Here is a 16,601-nt window from a genome sequence, read left to right as displayed (position 1 = left end):
CCTGGAATGCATTTCATGTGTGGGTGAAAAGCAGGAATCTATTATGAAAATAAACTGCATTTTATTTAAATATTTTACCATCTAAAACATACTGTATATGTTGTATCTCTATCCCTGAGAGGGAAAGAAAATGAGGCAGAAAAGACTAGATCTGTAATGGACAGATTGTATGCACTACCCCCATATAAAAACACTCTTTTTTACCCACCCCTCACTCTTCTATTTGATAGGAAAAGCATGCTTAGGAAATTGAGCTCTGCTCAAAACAGGACATAACTGATCCAAAGAATAGAACAGAATAACCAAATCTTTGATAAGGAATCACTGAAAATGGCCATGTGGTCTAATTTTGGCCAATGAGATGCAAAGTGTTCTTGAAATGATCAACAAAAAGTAAGGATCTTTGTCCTCTACAACACAATAAATCAGGTATTTACTGAGTACTTACTATATGCCGGCACTACACTAAGCACCTATACCATTACCATATAATGCTTTTCTTTATGAAATATGAAAAAGAAATCATTTCACTTTGATCACACCTGGAAACCAACCTGGAGCCACCATAAAATCTGATTTGCTAGTATACACTGCGACTGTCCAACAGGAGGTCAAAATATGCAAGGTGTTTCAAGTCCACTCACATGCCAAAATACAGTTTGAGACAGGCTGCTTTAAGCTTGAGGAAAACTGATCAACTTCTCCACATTACTTACATTTGCCCTAGGGCCTATTCCTCAAACTGTACTCACCTTTGACAAATGTGTGATCTGAATATTTTCACAATCTACTTACTTTAGTGTTTTGGGGTGTATACCTCTCTTTCATACCAACAGCACTATTCTGTATAAACTCATGGAAGACAGAAACGGTATTTGTGAAAGTGTCTACTTTACAACTCTAGAGCAATTAGGCATTCCTAAGTACTTTTTTAAAATTTCAGTAGTTCCTTATTAGTGAATTCAAATTACAACCTACTGTAAAGCATTATCTTTTTTTATCTCCCTCCTGACCCTTCAGCATGAAGACAGCATACAATGGAGATATTTAGAACATGGCAACCATCACAGCCGTAAACTCACAAAAAATTAAGCTTTTCCTAGAACTTCTAATCCTTTCAAAAATCAATACTTTTGTCAAGCAGGGAAGCACTATTTTCATGAAAAGCCCAGTAACACCTAGTCATGGCATAAATAGCACAGGAAACTCAAATGAAAAACTTGAGAAATGTAATATTTAAGCAATGATGTGCTATTTTGCCCAACAATGTTTATACTCACAAACTAGCAGTTGAAATGACTACCGAAGAACACCCTTTTTTAAAATAATTTAAGATATGGGACATGCTCTGTTGGCCTAGTGACACCTAGTGAGACCCATACAAGTAAATGGTCAAAAGATGGGGTCACAGATACAGAATCACTGAGCAGCTGGTTCTGACCCATCACTAACAGTGGAGTGATTCAGGTGTTCAAATCGACGTTGAAACCTTCGCCCTTTCCTGATGACGGACCACAATTCAAACTTTAAAAAGAAAAGAAGTTTACTGATATAATTACTTGCTTATGTCTTAGCATAATGTACTCCGAAACCCAAACATATGCATCTTCCAGTTCATGGCTGATAAAAGTTCTTTCATCTAAATTTTCAAATTTTCTTTTGAAGTACCAATACAAATTCCAACATTTCTCAATGTTCTAATATTTGACAACCCCCCTCAAAAGCACAAAAAATGAAACACTGTATCTTTGATAAAACCCAACAACCTACCTTTAAACTAGACTCATAGTCTGTGTTCACTTTGAACATAAGCCCAAGCCGTAAATGAATTTCCTTGGCTCGACAAAAGCTGGGATCAACATAAAGCACCTCCTGAAATGCTTTAATTGCCCTGAAAGAACATAGACAAAAGATATCTTTACTTTTTAACAATTACATGAATTTTTTCATGGTAACACAGTAAATTTCTGTTTTATGCAATTCTGTTTTAAAGGAAATGCCAGTTTTATAAAACTGATGTCAATGGATAGCTTAAAAAAAAAAGACTGAGAAGGGGTTCTTGGGTTTTTTATGTTAAGTGTATAATATAAAAAGAGAAAAAAAGGAAGATAAGTTGAATTAATTCTTAATTATTCAAATAACATTTTATGGCTTAATAAAATTCTCAATGTTAATAACTGATTTCACTGTTTCTGGAATTTCCTGAGAGAGAGAGAATAGAGCAGGTGGATAGTTTTGTTTTTAAGGGAGATTAATCCTGTTTCTAGTCTACTCCATAAAATGAAGTCTTCTTTTTTAAAACTTTTTATTTCTTTCATATTTAGGTTTGCAATCCATCTATACTTTATTTTTTATATAACGTTTTCATCTTTTTCTATACAAATATTCGATAGCCCCTACATCATACATAGAAAAGACCATCCTTACCACAGCTCTACAGAGCCACATTGCTCTAAATCAAATGTCCTCATCAAACATCTTGATCTGTTTCTGGGCTCTCTATTCTGTCACTTGATGTATTTTTACCCCAAATTCACATTTTATCACAAAAAGTCTTAATGACCAGTAGAACTTAATACAAGGATGAAGAAGGAACACTTTTCACTGAATACATTTTTTATACCATTTAATTTGATCACATGAATGTTACTATGTACTTAAAAATGAAATTAAAATTTTGACAAAGAAAAATGTCTAATTTGAATTTTAGTATCAGATATATAGTATCAGATACACAGTATTTTAGGCATCATTTTATATCTCTCTACATGATTTAAGGCTTATTTCAAGTACAGGCTAATAAATGCTTTGCAAAGCTTTTAATCAACTATTCATTGCTTTTATTTAATCTTAAAGGAGGCTACCTGGAATCTTAGATAATTCCAAAATAAAAGTCAAACTTTTACATAAAACTTCAAAATATACTACCATAAAATAGAGCAAAACAATATGCCCTATGTCTTTAAGCAACTTTATTTTGACTTGTATACTATCTATTCCACCTCCAGAAAAACTATGTATTTATTACAATATTAAGGGTCCTGAACAGTAATATTTATTGTGAGGAGTGGGGGCAATAGGTCTGGTATCAGATACCTTTACATCTGGCTAAATAATTTCTTCCTGAAAAGGAGTTCAGCATCTCTGTGTTACATGGGATTTCAAATGGGTTGGGTTATTTATGTATTTTGCTATTTAGTGTGTATAGACAGAAGAGGGGAGTCAAAGACATGGTATGAAAGAATTCATGTAAAAATTCGAAGAAAATTACCTTTCTTATTCAAAGGTGGCTTCCTGCTCCTCTCAATCAGACTTCAAGATACTCATCTGCATACTGCTAAGAAGGTCTCTGTACTTTTCTCAAACCTTTTTCATAAGAAGAGGTGCAGTTTCAGCCTCTGTATTCTCTTGGTCATGTCTAGAGGCACCTTTTTCTAATAGAACAGATTGTGTGCTCAAGCAAGTGCATGTGTGTGTATGTGTGTGCCTGTGAGAGGGTGTGTGTATGTTGGGGGAACACAACTCACATGTTGGGGGAGAGGCATAAAAAGGTTAGGAGGAGAATAACTGTGGCAGTAAATGATACCAATTAAAAGGTAAGATGTGACTGGGAACAGGAATTCAGGGGCTTCTGGAAGCTTCTAGGGCAATAGTAGAAGCTTCTGGGTCAGGAAGATCCGCTGGAGAAGGGATAGACTACCCACTCCAGTATTCTTGGGCTTCCCTTGTGGCTCAGCTGGTAAAGAATTCACCTGCAATGCAGGAGAGACCTGGGTTTGATCCTGGGTTGGGAAGATCCACTGGAGAAGGGAAAGGCTACCCACTCCAGTGTTCTGGCCTGGAGAATTCCATGGAGGTCACAAAGAGTCAGACACTACTGAGCTACTTTCACTTACACTTCAGGGCGATAGTAATTTTTTATTTCTCAACCCAAGTGACATTTCTGTTTATTTTTATAAATAACATGTAAAGATGTATAGTTAAATGTGTGCAATTTTAAGCATTTATAATAATAATAAATACTTCATAAAGTCCTATTAAAAATCCAGACAGTAAAGAATGGATATATGTACACACACACACACACACACACACTGTACAGCTGAAATTGACACAACCTTATAAACTATATAGTCCAGTAAAAATTCAAAAAAACAAAACCAAAAACACCCCACCCCACCCCCCAAAAAACCGAGGCAGGCCTGAGACATATACAGGAAAGGAGGAGGATGGAAGTGGAAGGCAGCAAAGGATAGAAAGATCAAAGGAGAAAAAGAAGATAGGAAGAAAAACAGTCCAAGAAAGGATGTATGTGAAAGGGAAGAATGAAAACACAAAGCATCAACAGCAACCCTTCAGGAAAAATATTTCCTACTCCATCTCAGTTTCTATTTCCATCCTTTGCCCAACCTTTGGTAAATGTGTTTTATTTTATACATGCCTTTAGTTATTACTTTGAAATGTTACACAACTACAAAGAAAACAAGTTCTCTATATAGGTTAACATACTGGGAATTTTTTTTTTTTTTTTAATTAACCTATCAGCAAAAACACATGTTCCAATACACTAGTCGGGGCTACACCTTACTGCTCTTTAAGGACTATTACAAGTGCCTATGACAAGGTTGAACTATACATCTATTCGTCAAGTTCTCCAGGTTGTTTCCAAGTTTCCCTCGACTTCAATACTTCCAGACTCAATCTTCAATATCTCATTAGTAGATAACTGAAAGACTCCTTAAAGACTCCCCTTGCTCTGCTCTGGCTTGCCTATGCTTCCTCAAATATGTAGCTCCTATGATGGCCTACTAATAACCATGACACTCAAGTCAAATGCTCCATGTCGCATTTAAGGTCTGTGAACACCCCATTCCCAGTCATGCCCTAACACTGCTCCTCTTCAACTGTGAGCTGGCGCATCTCAGGAACTCCTTCATGTAAATATTGGCCCTCTTGCTTTCACTGCTTCTCCTGAGGATAGTCTCCTGACCTGAAATATTTTCATTCTTCTGCTTCACTCTAAATGCAATATTACCTTTAAGACTCACCACCCAAACTCAATACCATTTTTTTTTTTGCTTAGTATTAACCAGCAGTTAGGGCCACTCTATAATCAAATCATTTTATTCTCTACTTACCAGTGTGCTATCTCCAGTTTTTCCAAGTGGTCTATTCCTTGAGGTCTACATTCCTCTTTTATTTTCAAATACTCTAGACATTACAGGAAAATGTCTAGTATCTGTTTACTGGTGTCATCACTTTCATAGCTAGCAAACTGGATTTCTTGTTGAGGGGGTGGGAAGGGACACTCCATAGTCTCTTTACTGATCAGAGTTCCCCTGAGCTAACAAAATAGATTAAGTTCATTTTCATTTCCTTTTCTGAACTTTTCCCATCTTCCTCTCCTATATGTTGCTTCCACCCCTTGGGGGTGAGAGAAGAAACAGAAAAAAGAATGTGTTTGTGTATTAGAATGGGGAGAGCGCTGTGTGGAGAAAACAGGTACAACTCAGACTAATTTTGGTCATCATTTTAATACACTCATATCTCACCAAACCACATGCAACCAGAGTATGGTCTCTACAGTGCAAGTTAGACTACACCACCAACACATACAAATTCTGCTGACATCAGTATTCTGATCAACAGACAATTTCAGAACATGAGAAATGGCTACTTAAAACCATAAAATACTGTTAATGATATAATGCTTAGAAAGGCTTACAATTTTCAAATATTAAAGCATAATTTCTACCGAAATAAAAGTGCATATTGTATGCATAACTATTCATGCATTTTTTCCTTAAAATCTAAAAACGGTTTTTTAATCACCATAATTATACCTATAGATTTTCAGTTTAAAATTTTACATTTGTTAGACACTGCTAACAATTTTTAAAAGAAAATTATAAAAAACTAAAACCTTAATAGTACTACCTACAAAAAACACACACGCTGACTGTATTTTAAAGCAATGTTCATTTTTAATAAGGTTTCTAGAAAGTCATTTTTTAAAAAGCCTCCTTTAGAATTTTACCAAACTATAGAAAAATGATGATATTAAGTAAACACCCTGGCACAGTTTGAGCACATTTAAAGAGACAAAATAAAACTTTAAGTTCTCTGGAGCTAATAAAGGTGAGTCCAGAGATTTCCCTCAGGCATATCTGACAGGATAAGGGAAGTAATTTCACAAGTTTAGCCCTAAATCAGTAATAACACATACACAAAACAAATAAATACTTCGATACACACACACTTAGGAAATTTAGACGTTCCATCTAAATGAGACAATTAGTAAGATTTAATGAAGAACTCAGAGACAGGTAAGATATTTAAAGGTAGAGATGGAAAGAGAAGGAGACCAAACAAAGTAAATGGCATAAAACAAGTTACATGGGTGAAAAATGCTCAAGACATTTTCAGTGAAATGTTAATACAGTAGTGACTCACACAAAGAATCTATTTAGGGGAACAATAAGGTTAGAAAGATCATTTGAGGTTGAAACAGAGAGAATCTTAAATGTGAGGCTAAGTTAGACGTATCATACACTGGTTTATTCACATTGACATTTGCTAATGTATTACCTCTTGGGTCTTTTGCCCTCTTCAGTCAGCTTCATTTCATCACTGCAGACAGTGGGATTTTTTTCTCCTCTCCATTGTGAAGTTTATATTTATATTCATAATTTCCCTGAGGCTTAATCAGTCCAAACCCTTCCAAATTCTCTCTGGCAATCTATGTGTCACTGGTAAGCATGATTTTACCAAAACTACCTATTTATCTGCTAGTTTTTTCCAAAACAGAAGCAAACAGAATAAATTCAACATATGTTAACATCAACTGCTTTATTTTAATAGAAATATACTTAAACTCTGGTCTAAGATAATTAGTTTGCATAATGATAGCTCAGAAAACATATATTAAATATTAAGTTTTTGCCTGACTCCATGTTAAACAAGCCTCAAGGTCAATGGTGGTTATCTCTAATACATTAGGTTTATGTTTATGTTTGCACTCAAAGCAGTGACTTTACAAGGCAAGCAAAGATTACTATACCCTTAAGAACACTTGGTAACTGGTACAAATAATTGGTACACTTCTAATTGGAAATGAATCCTGGAGAAAATTCACTTGTAACGTGTTAACATCTGTCTTTTTGAACTCACCTGCATCCCATTACCCTACTCTTTGCTGATGTCAACATAATAATCACTACATTTCCTTACCAGGCCTTATCAATCAGATTTGGGAAGGTAATTTCCAAAATCCTCTGCCTCTGGCAAAGAATTATGTAGCTGTTAGATTTGCTACCATAAGATCATTCTGATATTGATCAGTGGGGATACAAAAGGTTACAAGCTAAAGAAAGAGGAATGGTAGGATTTTCAAGGGGGTATATTCAGAAATATGGCTACAAGTTATAATAATTTACTACTGTACATGGTTCAATTTTTTTCGCTCAAAGATATAAGTTTCTTATTATAAAGGCAAGGAAAAGCTCAGTTCAAGATACCCTTAGCTATTTGCCACCCTCATGAAGTGAAGGCATGGGCATAAACATGGAAAGGAATGGCTTTATAGATGCTGGTTCTAGCGCTCTGCTGCATGTATTTTACTCTGGGCTTCTATGTCTTCCTTTCTTCTTCTGGATATATAATTTTTAAGTCTGGTCACAAGTTACTGTGTATGATAATAGTAAAATTAAATCATTATGATAAATCTACTAAGAATTTAACAGTTGCTCTGTTTCTGACACTGGGTTCCTCAAACTCAAAGTAGAAAAACTGACCAAGTTACTGAATTGACTCAAGAGGCTAACATCAATTCAAAAGTAAAAGGTGTGTGTGGGGGGGGGGTGGGGGGGGCGGCGGGGCGGGGAGAGGATGCAACATAATAGGGCAAGAAACAAGACAGATTAACAAGATAAAACCCATAGTTGATAAAATTGCTCTTAATAATTTATTAGGTCACTATCACCAACTCCAACACACATGTTGGTTGCATGCTTTCTTCTCAAATACTTAATCTAATTAAATACCAACAGACACCATTTCCAAATATTAAATTCTACTTACATTATAAATGTTCCAGAGCTAGACCATTCTGAGCTAACAATACAAAAAAAGGCATGCCATACCTTTCTCTGCAAATATTTTTTCAACAAATCCCAAAGCACTTAAGTGTGTGTGTGTGGAGGGGGCTGCTCCCAGAAATTAATAGCTACCTATAAATACAACAAACAAAAAAATCCCCACACAAATTTAGTCTTAACCTAGGAAGTTCCTATTCATTAAGGCTATACTCTAAAACTCTCACCAAGCACCTACTCCAAGCTTTCTAATTTTGTGGCTGTTCAAGTAATAATGAAGTAAGTGAAAGCAAAATTGGGGGCAGTTTGTGAAAGAACATTTGATCAGGAAAACAGAAAATATGCATCCATGAAGGATTAAGAGAGAGTGTGAATGACTTCCTTGGTGGTCTCGTGGTTAAGAATTCACCACACATCCCCTGGAGCAGCTAAGCCCTCACACCACAACTACTGAGCGCATGTGCCACAAGTAGAGAGCCTGTGTGCTACAACTAGGACTCAAGCAGATAAAATGAATAAATATTTTACAAAAGAGAGAAAAGGTGTGAGATATATCACTTTAGGGAGCAGCTAGAGCTGAAACTTAAGACATGACAAAATGGTAACCAGGACAGGATCAACAAAACAGAAGGCACTTCGTAATTCAGAGATTGTATCATTCTTATATAGTTTCATTAAGGCAACTGAAGGAACCAGAAATCATATGTAGATAAAGAATCAAAAGATACAGTTTTCCACACTACAAGCCCCCTAACTTGACATGGTCACACACTTTTTAATGCAATCCAGTTTTGAACTGATGATGGTTTCACCTCATTATTGATTTTATGCTTTTATCTGTGATCTACAGAGAGTTCACAAGTTATCACAGGTAGGTAAAAACTAACTCCTGTGAGGTATACCTGTCCATTTCTAAAAGTGTAGCATTCCTTGTCTTGAGTTTCACCTAAATTATTTCTGGCTGGCCATAAAGATTGTACAAATGCGCCCAGAAGAACAATAATAAATACTGATTAAAAATAATGGCCTATCAATCTTCAAACTTGCAGACAGACTACAATAGACTAAATAATTAGAGTGGGAAATCTGAGCTTGCTTCCGCAACCAATTACATAATACTGAGTTACACACACACATACACATCTCTTGTTTTCTTCATCTATAAAATTAAGGGAGAAAACTAATTAATCTCTAAGGCCATTTCTGGTTCTAAAAGTTTTCTATAAATAGGATCTTTAAGAACCTAAGAGATTTTAAAACACTCCTAATCTACTCTTGATGATACATGATACACTGCATACAGAGTTAGGAGGCTTAAATTTTAGATTGTTCTACAACAATGTATAATTTAAAAGAAAAATATTACAAAACTTCTTTATAAAGACCAATTATAGCTTTGTAAAGTTTACCATGAAAATGAACGATTTGCATAATACTCTATCCACACAGATGTTCTCTAACAATGCAGTGTTTCCATTGATGATCAAAAACCAACAGGACCAAAACCAAAGAGGAAAGAAAAGGCATCTGGGAAAAGTCATTCATACCTGAAGTTTCCTCTTTAGAGCAATCATATCACATCATTACCAATGCACATTGAAAAGCTCTGTAATAAATATCCACGGTGCCCATCAGGTATATGACAGGGTTATAACCTTTGGTAAAAACGTTCCTCTGGACTTTCTAAGCACTCACTCAAGCTTAAAATTATGGAGACTAGAAGGGACTCTGACAAAGTTGAATACATTTCCAAAAAAAAAAAAAAAAATCTACATAGGGCTTTACAGTTTACAAAACGTACATTATCTAATTTGATCATCAAAACTCTATTAGAGTAGAAAAGACAATTAACTGCAATGTACCTAAAACACACACACGAGCAAACAGATCAAACTAAAAGTGCTGAGAACAGAATACCAATCTGTCAATTATGTTCTTTCCACTAGAGAATGCTACTGTCTTGTCTGGTAAACAGAAAAACAACAAGGGGGCAAAGGCCATAGTAACAGGATCCGATATACTTTACTGTTTATAAAATCTTACATATTTCTATCATATTTAATGTCTGACTCTGAAGGTGGTACCATTATTACTATTTTACAGAAGAGAGAACTGAGAGTTTAAAAATCTAGTCCCTAGCTACAAGAAATTGGAAAGTACTAGTGTGTGTGCATGTGCGTGTGTGTTTTGGTGAAGGAGGAAGGGAAGGAGCAGTCAGCATGTCTAAAAGTCTGAAAAGCAAATACTGGTCATCATGCATCACTTAGCCACAAACCTCGAGAACAGAGAGCACAATCATTCCCCCGTTCAAATAAGCTAGGGACCACCAGGTATAATAAGTAACAGAAATTCCAAAAGCTTTCTAATCTAAGTCTTCTTTATACCAGATTCTTTTAGGAACATATACATTTTTAATTATCTAAGGTGGGGTCAATATCTCTAAAGGAACAAAGTAATAATTCCAAGAGATTATTGAAAAGTGTAGGCTTATTGATATTAAAATATTTTGTATTTATTACACATACATACACACACAAACAGAAAAATGCAAACAAAAGCTATATACTAGAAACAACTGGAGTTACTAGTTTTACATCAACTTACCACTGAAATGCATTGTAATGGAAGTAGACCAAACCAAGACCATATAAAAAGGCAGCATTCTGAAAAGAAAGGGAAAAAAAGAGACTTTTAAGAAAGGCATTTATATCTAATACATATGTTATTATTATAAAATATAGTATCCACGATGTTTTAAGTTATTAACACTCTATCCTGCAGTACAATATATTTACAATATATCTTTAGAACACCAAAATAGCTTAAGAGTCAACAGATGGCACAGAATCCAATCAACTTGGACAGATCCTGTGGTTTCTTTTCAATCAAACTTGTTCTGAAGTAAAAAATCTGTCAGCAACATATAGATGGCCAATGGACATATGAAAAGATGCTCAACATCCGTCTATGGGGTCGCACAGAGTCGGCCATGAAATCAAAACTACAATTAGGTATCACCTCACACCAGTCAGAATGCTGCTGCTGCTAAGTTGCTTCAGTCATGGCCGACCCTGTGCGACCCCATAGACAGCAGCCCACCAGGCTCCCCCGTTCCTGGGATTCTCCAAGCAAGCATACTGGAGTGGGTTGCCATGTCCTTCTCCAATGCATGAAAATGAAAAGTCAAAGTGAAGTTGCTCAGTCGTGTCCAACTCTTCGAGACCCCATGGACTGCAGCCCACCAGCCTCCTCCGCCCATGGGATTTTCTAGGCAAGAGTACTGGAGTGGGCCAGTCAGAATGGCCATCATTAAAAGTCTATAAATAACAAATGCTGGAGAGGGGGTGGAGAGATGGGAACCATCCTACACTTCTGGTGGGAATGCAAGTTGTTGCATCCACAATGAAAAACAGTATGGACACCCTCAGGAAACTAAAAGTAGAATTACCATATGATCCTGCAATCCCACTCCTGAGCATATGTATCTGGACAAAACTAATTCAACAAGATAACGTGCACTTCTATGTTCACAGGAGCACTACTCACAATAGCCAAGAGAGGGAAACAACCTAAATGCTCATAGACAGATGAGTGGCTAAAGAAGATGCAGTACTTATACACAATGGGTTACTACTTAACCATAAAAATAATTTCATTTGTAGCAGTATGAATCCAACTAGAGATTATCATACTAAGTGAAGTCAAGTCAGAAAGACAAAGACTATTAAATAATTTATAATGTGGAACCTAAAACATGACACAAATGAACCTATGATATAGAAACAGACTCAGAGAAACAGAAAACAGACTTGTGATCGCCAACAGCAGGGGTAGATGGACTGGACGTGTGGGGTTAGTAGATACAAACGATTACATCCAGAATGGATGGACAATAAGATCCTACTGTATAGCACAGGAACTATATTCAACCATATTCGAAGTCCTGGGATAAACCATAATAGGAGATATTAAAAAGAATGTGTATATATATATGTACAACTGAGTCACTTTGCTATACAGGAAAAATTAACATTGTAATTCAACTATACTTCAATTAAAAAAAAAATCTGTCGGCAGAATTCCATAGGTAAAACTAAAAGAAAAACCTATTTTTCAGGAATAAGAAAATGCTTGAATTATGCTATCTTATTCTCTCTAGCTTGTATCTCTGTACTCTTTCTCTGGTTCTTTCTGACTGGATTTAATTTTATGTTCAGTGTTGCCAGGAAGGTAGTTAGAATTCAAAGTAAATGCACAATATAAATCTATAACCTATAATTTTAGTATTAACAAAAAACCCACCTGCTAAAATGACACCTAGTCACTTACATTTGGGGCTATAAACATCAGTGATTCCTTTTGCACGCACTACAAAACAGAGATGCTTATCCAGACTCAATACAACCTCCGGCCCCCATACAGGAAACTAGCTAGCTACTCTCTTTTTTCTAAAAAGGGCAAACAGCTGAGTACCGACTATATGTTATCCAAATTCTATATTCCAAAACTTAAAAATTCCAAACTCTTACTAAAATATATCTTACTGCATTATTTTAAGGTTATATTTCCTCAGAAGTACACCCTGAGACAAAAGGTTTTAGTATAAGTATTTTATTTGGGAAGTTACCCTAGAAAACACCAGTAATGGATTTGGAGAAGTAAGGCAGGGAAGGTAAGGAAGCTATTAGGGTGTAGTATGGATGACTATGGGCTTCCCAGGTAGGTTCAGTGGTCAAGAATCCGCCTGCCAATGCAGGAGACATGGGTTTCATCCCTGGGTCAGGAAGGTCCCCTGGAGAAGAAAATGGCAACCCACTCTAGTACTCTTGCCTAGAGAATCCCACAGGCAGAGGAGCCTGGCATGCTACATGATATCACAAAAGAGATGGACACCACTTGGTGACTAAACAACAACCACGACATGAATGGCTATGCAGCTGTGGCCAACAGGGACTCAATCCTACCGGGAATTTCTAGGAGACAGTAAAGAACATTCTCAGAGTCATTTTGTGCTAGGTGTGAGCCAACTATAGTTCTTATCCCACAACTGCTGTCATTCAATGACTGCAGAAAAGAACCAGTGATATTTAAAGTCCAAAGAATAATAAACACCTGGGCGACTTATTGGTATGCAGTTATTCTTTTTAATACTAAAATCTGTTCTAGGGTCATATATTTCCTTTGCATTCTATGTACCCTTCTGGAAGCAATGAAAAAGTTTTCTTAAGTATATCTTAAAATGCAATAAATATGCAAATTTAATTTCATTAGATCCTCATTACCAATTCTCTGAATAAGATAACTACATGCTACAGGGGTATTCACAAAGATCTCAGAAAACATCGGATTCAAAAGTTCATATTCAAATTTTTAAAATTTAGTTGAAAATGGCTTCAATCAGGATCACTCCTTTACCACCCCACCCTGTCGCTGAAATAAAGTGAACTTTTACTAAGTGTCAAGGACAATACTCAAGGGTTGAACAAGCTGAACTGATTAAAATGTACTCTCTCCCACACTCTACTTACTGTGTATGTAGAGGGGGGAGGTATGATATTCAGAATACAAGAGTAGTTAATTCAAAATGTTCTACCCAAGAAAGTCTACATTTGAATCACAACTGTCTCCCTAGGTGGGGGAGGTGGAGGGGAAGAGACCATGGTTGAATAACAATAGACAGCATCTTTCACCAAATCAGGTAACTGCCCAGAGAAGGTAGTGTGGTATGTGGTGGAAATATGAGTTTATCGAGGAATCTTTCTGCTTTCAGTACATATCCTACATTCTCTCAATTTTCTCTGTTCATAGTTCATCCTTCGCCTCTAGGAAAACTTATTGTCACCACCCGTGCCACTGTATAAATTCTATCAGTCCATCTAGACCTATTATGCCATTTTCCCTATGGAGCTTTGTTGCTTCTCCCACCTTAAGCCAGAGGTAATCTTTACAACCTCTAAATTTTGCCTTAGTACAATGTCCCTAGCATGCGACATGGTACAACAGTAAGAACTTAATTTTATGCAAAATGCTAACATCATTTCTTTAAAAGGTTCTAATACGCTGGGCAGTGCATTAAAAAGTGGAGACATAACTTTGCCGACTAAGGTGCGTATCGTCAAAGCTATGGTTTTTCCAGTAGTCATGTATGGATGTGAGAGTTGGACCACCAAGAAGTCTGGGCGCCAAAAACTAATGCTTTCGAATTCTGGTGTTTGAGAGTCCCTTGGATTACAAGTAGATCAAACCAGTCAATACTAAAGGAAATCAACCCTGAATATTCATTGGAGGGACTGATGCTGAAGCTCCAACACTTTGGCCACCTGATTTGAAGAGCTGACTCACTGGAAAAGACCCTGATGTTGGGAAAGACTGAAGGCAAAAGGAGAAGTGGGCAGCAGAGGATGAGATGGTTAGATACCATCACCGACATGAATTTGAACAAACTCCGGGAAGACAGCTGAGGACAAGGAAGCCTGGAGAGCTACAGTCCATGGGGTCTCAAAGAGTTAGCAACTGAACAACAGCTCTTTGAAATTAAAGAACCAAGAGAAATTAAGCAAACTGCTCCAAGAGACAGTGGCAGACACAGGAACTGAACCTAGGTCTGCCTGCAGAGCTGACTCTTTCAACTACTGTATTTTTGTTATTTGAGTATTGACTAACCTCCATCCCATCAGACAAAAATGTAATCATCTCTGTATACCCAGTTATCACCTAGCATGCACGGTGCTCTCCACCTAGCAGATGCCCAAAGGTTTAGCAAACTTCATCACCCAGTTCGGTATCAAGTTCAGTTCCCTGGGTGACACGGAATTAGTATGAGGGATAGTCTCTATTAATCAGGAGCTTATAAATCTCAGCAAGAAGGCAAGTCTCATTTTTCCATAATAGAAGACAATGTAATTTGAACATTTATTGAGCACCTATTATGAGTCATAACAGAGTTCCTGGTACTGGAAAGACAGAAGTGAACAAAACAGACAAAAACTCCTACCATCAATGAATTTATAATCTAAAGACAAATGACTATGAAGTTACATGAATAATGTATTCCAAGCTGTTAACCATTTAAGAGTTAATTAAGGATTATATAATAAAGACTAGGAAAAGAGGTAGAACTTCAGTACTGTATCTTAAGGATGATTAGAAAAGGAGAAGGAAAAACAAGCCACCTCAGCCAGTGGTTCTAATTCACACATTTTTGGAAATAGTGACCTGGGGCTGTGAATGGCTACATGCCCTGATAAAAATGTATTCCCTCCCAATGTATAGTCATCAAAAATGCCAATAGCAGCCCCACTGAGAAACATGGGTCTAGGCAGAAGGATGACCTGAGCAAAGGCACTGATAGGAAAATGAATTTAAATGTGATGAAGTCATTCTTCAATCTACTGTGAGAAGTTAGGGGAGTAGCTTTCTGAGAAATGTATTATTTATGAAACAAACTCCTGCTTCAGTCCAAATCCTTAGAGGTTATTAGAACATCTCTATCAGGTATCAGCAAACTATGGCACATGGGCCAATCCAGCCAGCCATAGATTTTTGTAAATGAAGTAGTACTGAAACACAGCTACACCCACTCATTTACTTGCTGTCTATAGCTGCTTCCAGATCCAACAGTAGAGCCGAACAGTTACAACACAGAGACTATCTGGCTTATGAAATCTAAAACAGTTACTCTGTTGCCCTTTACAAAAGAAGTTTACTAACTTCTGACCTAGACTGTATTACAGTACTCATCACAATCCCAAATTAAGAAATTATAACAGTAAGATTACCATTCATTTATATTGAAGGCTTTTATACTATGTCTAAAGTTATTCTCAAGGATGTGTGGTTCATTAAGTCAGCAGTTGGCAACCTCATATAAGTTTCTCTTACTGCCAAATTTTCTTAATCCCACAGAAGCCACTGTCATCAATACCCTTTTTCCTGGCTACTTCCACTGAAAAAAAGTTGGTGACATAAGAGCTCTTGCCAGTGAGATTTCTACCATGGGGTTTCTTTGCATAAAGAACAGAAAGTTTTTGCTTTCTTCTCCTTCCACCTCCTGTTAATATGTCATGGTCACCAGAGTGAGGAAGGTATTAACAGTCAATCAAACTGGGTACTCTCCACCTGTTGAATGTACTACAAATAGCTGAAACTCTATGAATCTTACATTGTATGGGAGACTCTGAAGCTACAATGATAGCAATCTCACCAGTTAACCGAGCCAAAAAGTAATCCTCCTTTTCCTCTTACCTCCTCCCTACCAATAAGCCAAATTCATTCTTTTCACAAAGTTCATTTTGCGTCTCAAAGCTTTTGAATCTATCCCCTTCTCCATTTTTACTGCGTTTCTCTAGGTAATTTAGGACTTTGCCTTTGTCTACTTGGCCTGTTTCAACAGTTTCCTAACTCAGCTCCCAAACCTTAGCCTCCCCTTCCATACCCCTGCCCCCTATCCTTTTCAACATACTTTCCACACCACTGCCAGAGAGCTTGCAAAAACTCAAACATTTTTAA

General features: G+C 36.7%; 1 protein-coding gene across 8 annotated transcripts in view; it reads right to left on the bottom strand.

The window, feature by feature from the left end:
• The window catches only part of KDM6A (lysine demethylase 6A), a 179,627-nt gene that overhangs the window by 84,795 nt on the left and 78,231 nt on the right, over positions 1-16,601 (bottom strand). For all 8 annotated transcript variants that reach the window (XR_003509749.1, XM_027534628.1, XM_027534627.1 and 5 more), the window contains exons 5-6: positions 10,698-10,756; positions 1,771-1,891 (exon numbers count right to left, since the gene is read on the bottom strand). Coding sequence is in view for 7 of the 8 variants with exons in the window: in XM_027534628.1 (XP_027390429.1) it covers positions 1,771-1,891; positions 10,698-10,756 (180 nt within the window). In the remaining variant the exon portion in view is untranslated. The remainder of the gene's footprint in view (positions 1-1,770; positions 1,892-10,697; positions 10,757-16,601) is intronic.

The sequence above is a fragment of the Bos indicus x Bos taurus genome, chromosome X, assembly GCF_003369695.1.
Source record: "Bos indicus x Bos taurus breed Angus x Brahman F1 hybrid chromosome X, Bos_hybrid_MaternalHap_v2.0, whole genome shotgun sequence".
Taxonomy (NCBI): Eukaryota; Metazoa; Chordata; class Mammalia; order Artiodactyla; family Bovidae; genus Bos; species Bos indicus x Bos taurus.
Note: the sequence above shows the minus strand (reverse complement) of the source record. Positions and strands in the feature narration are given on the sequence as shown.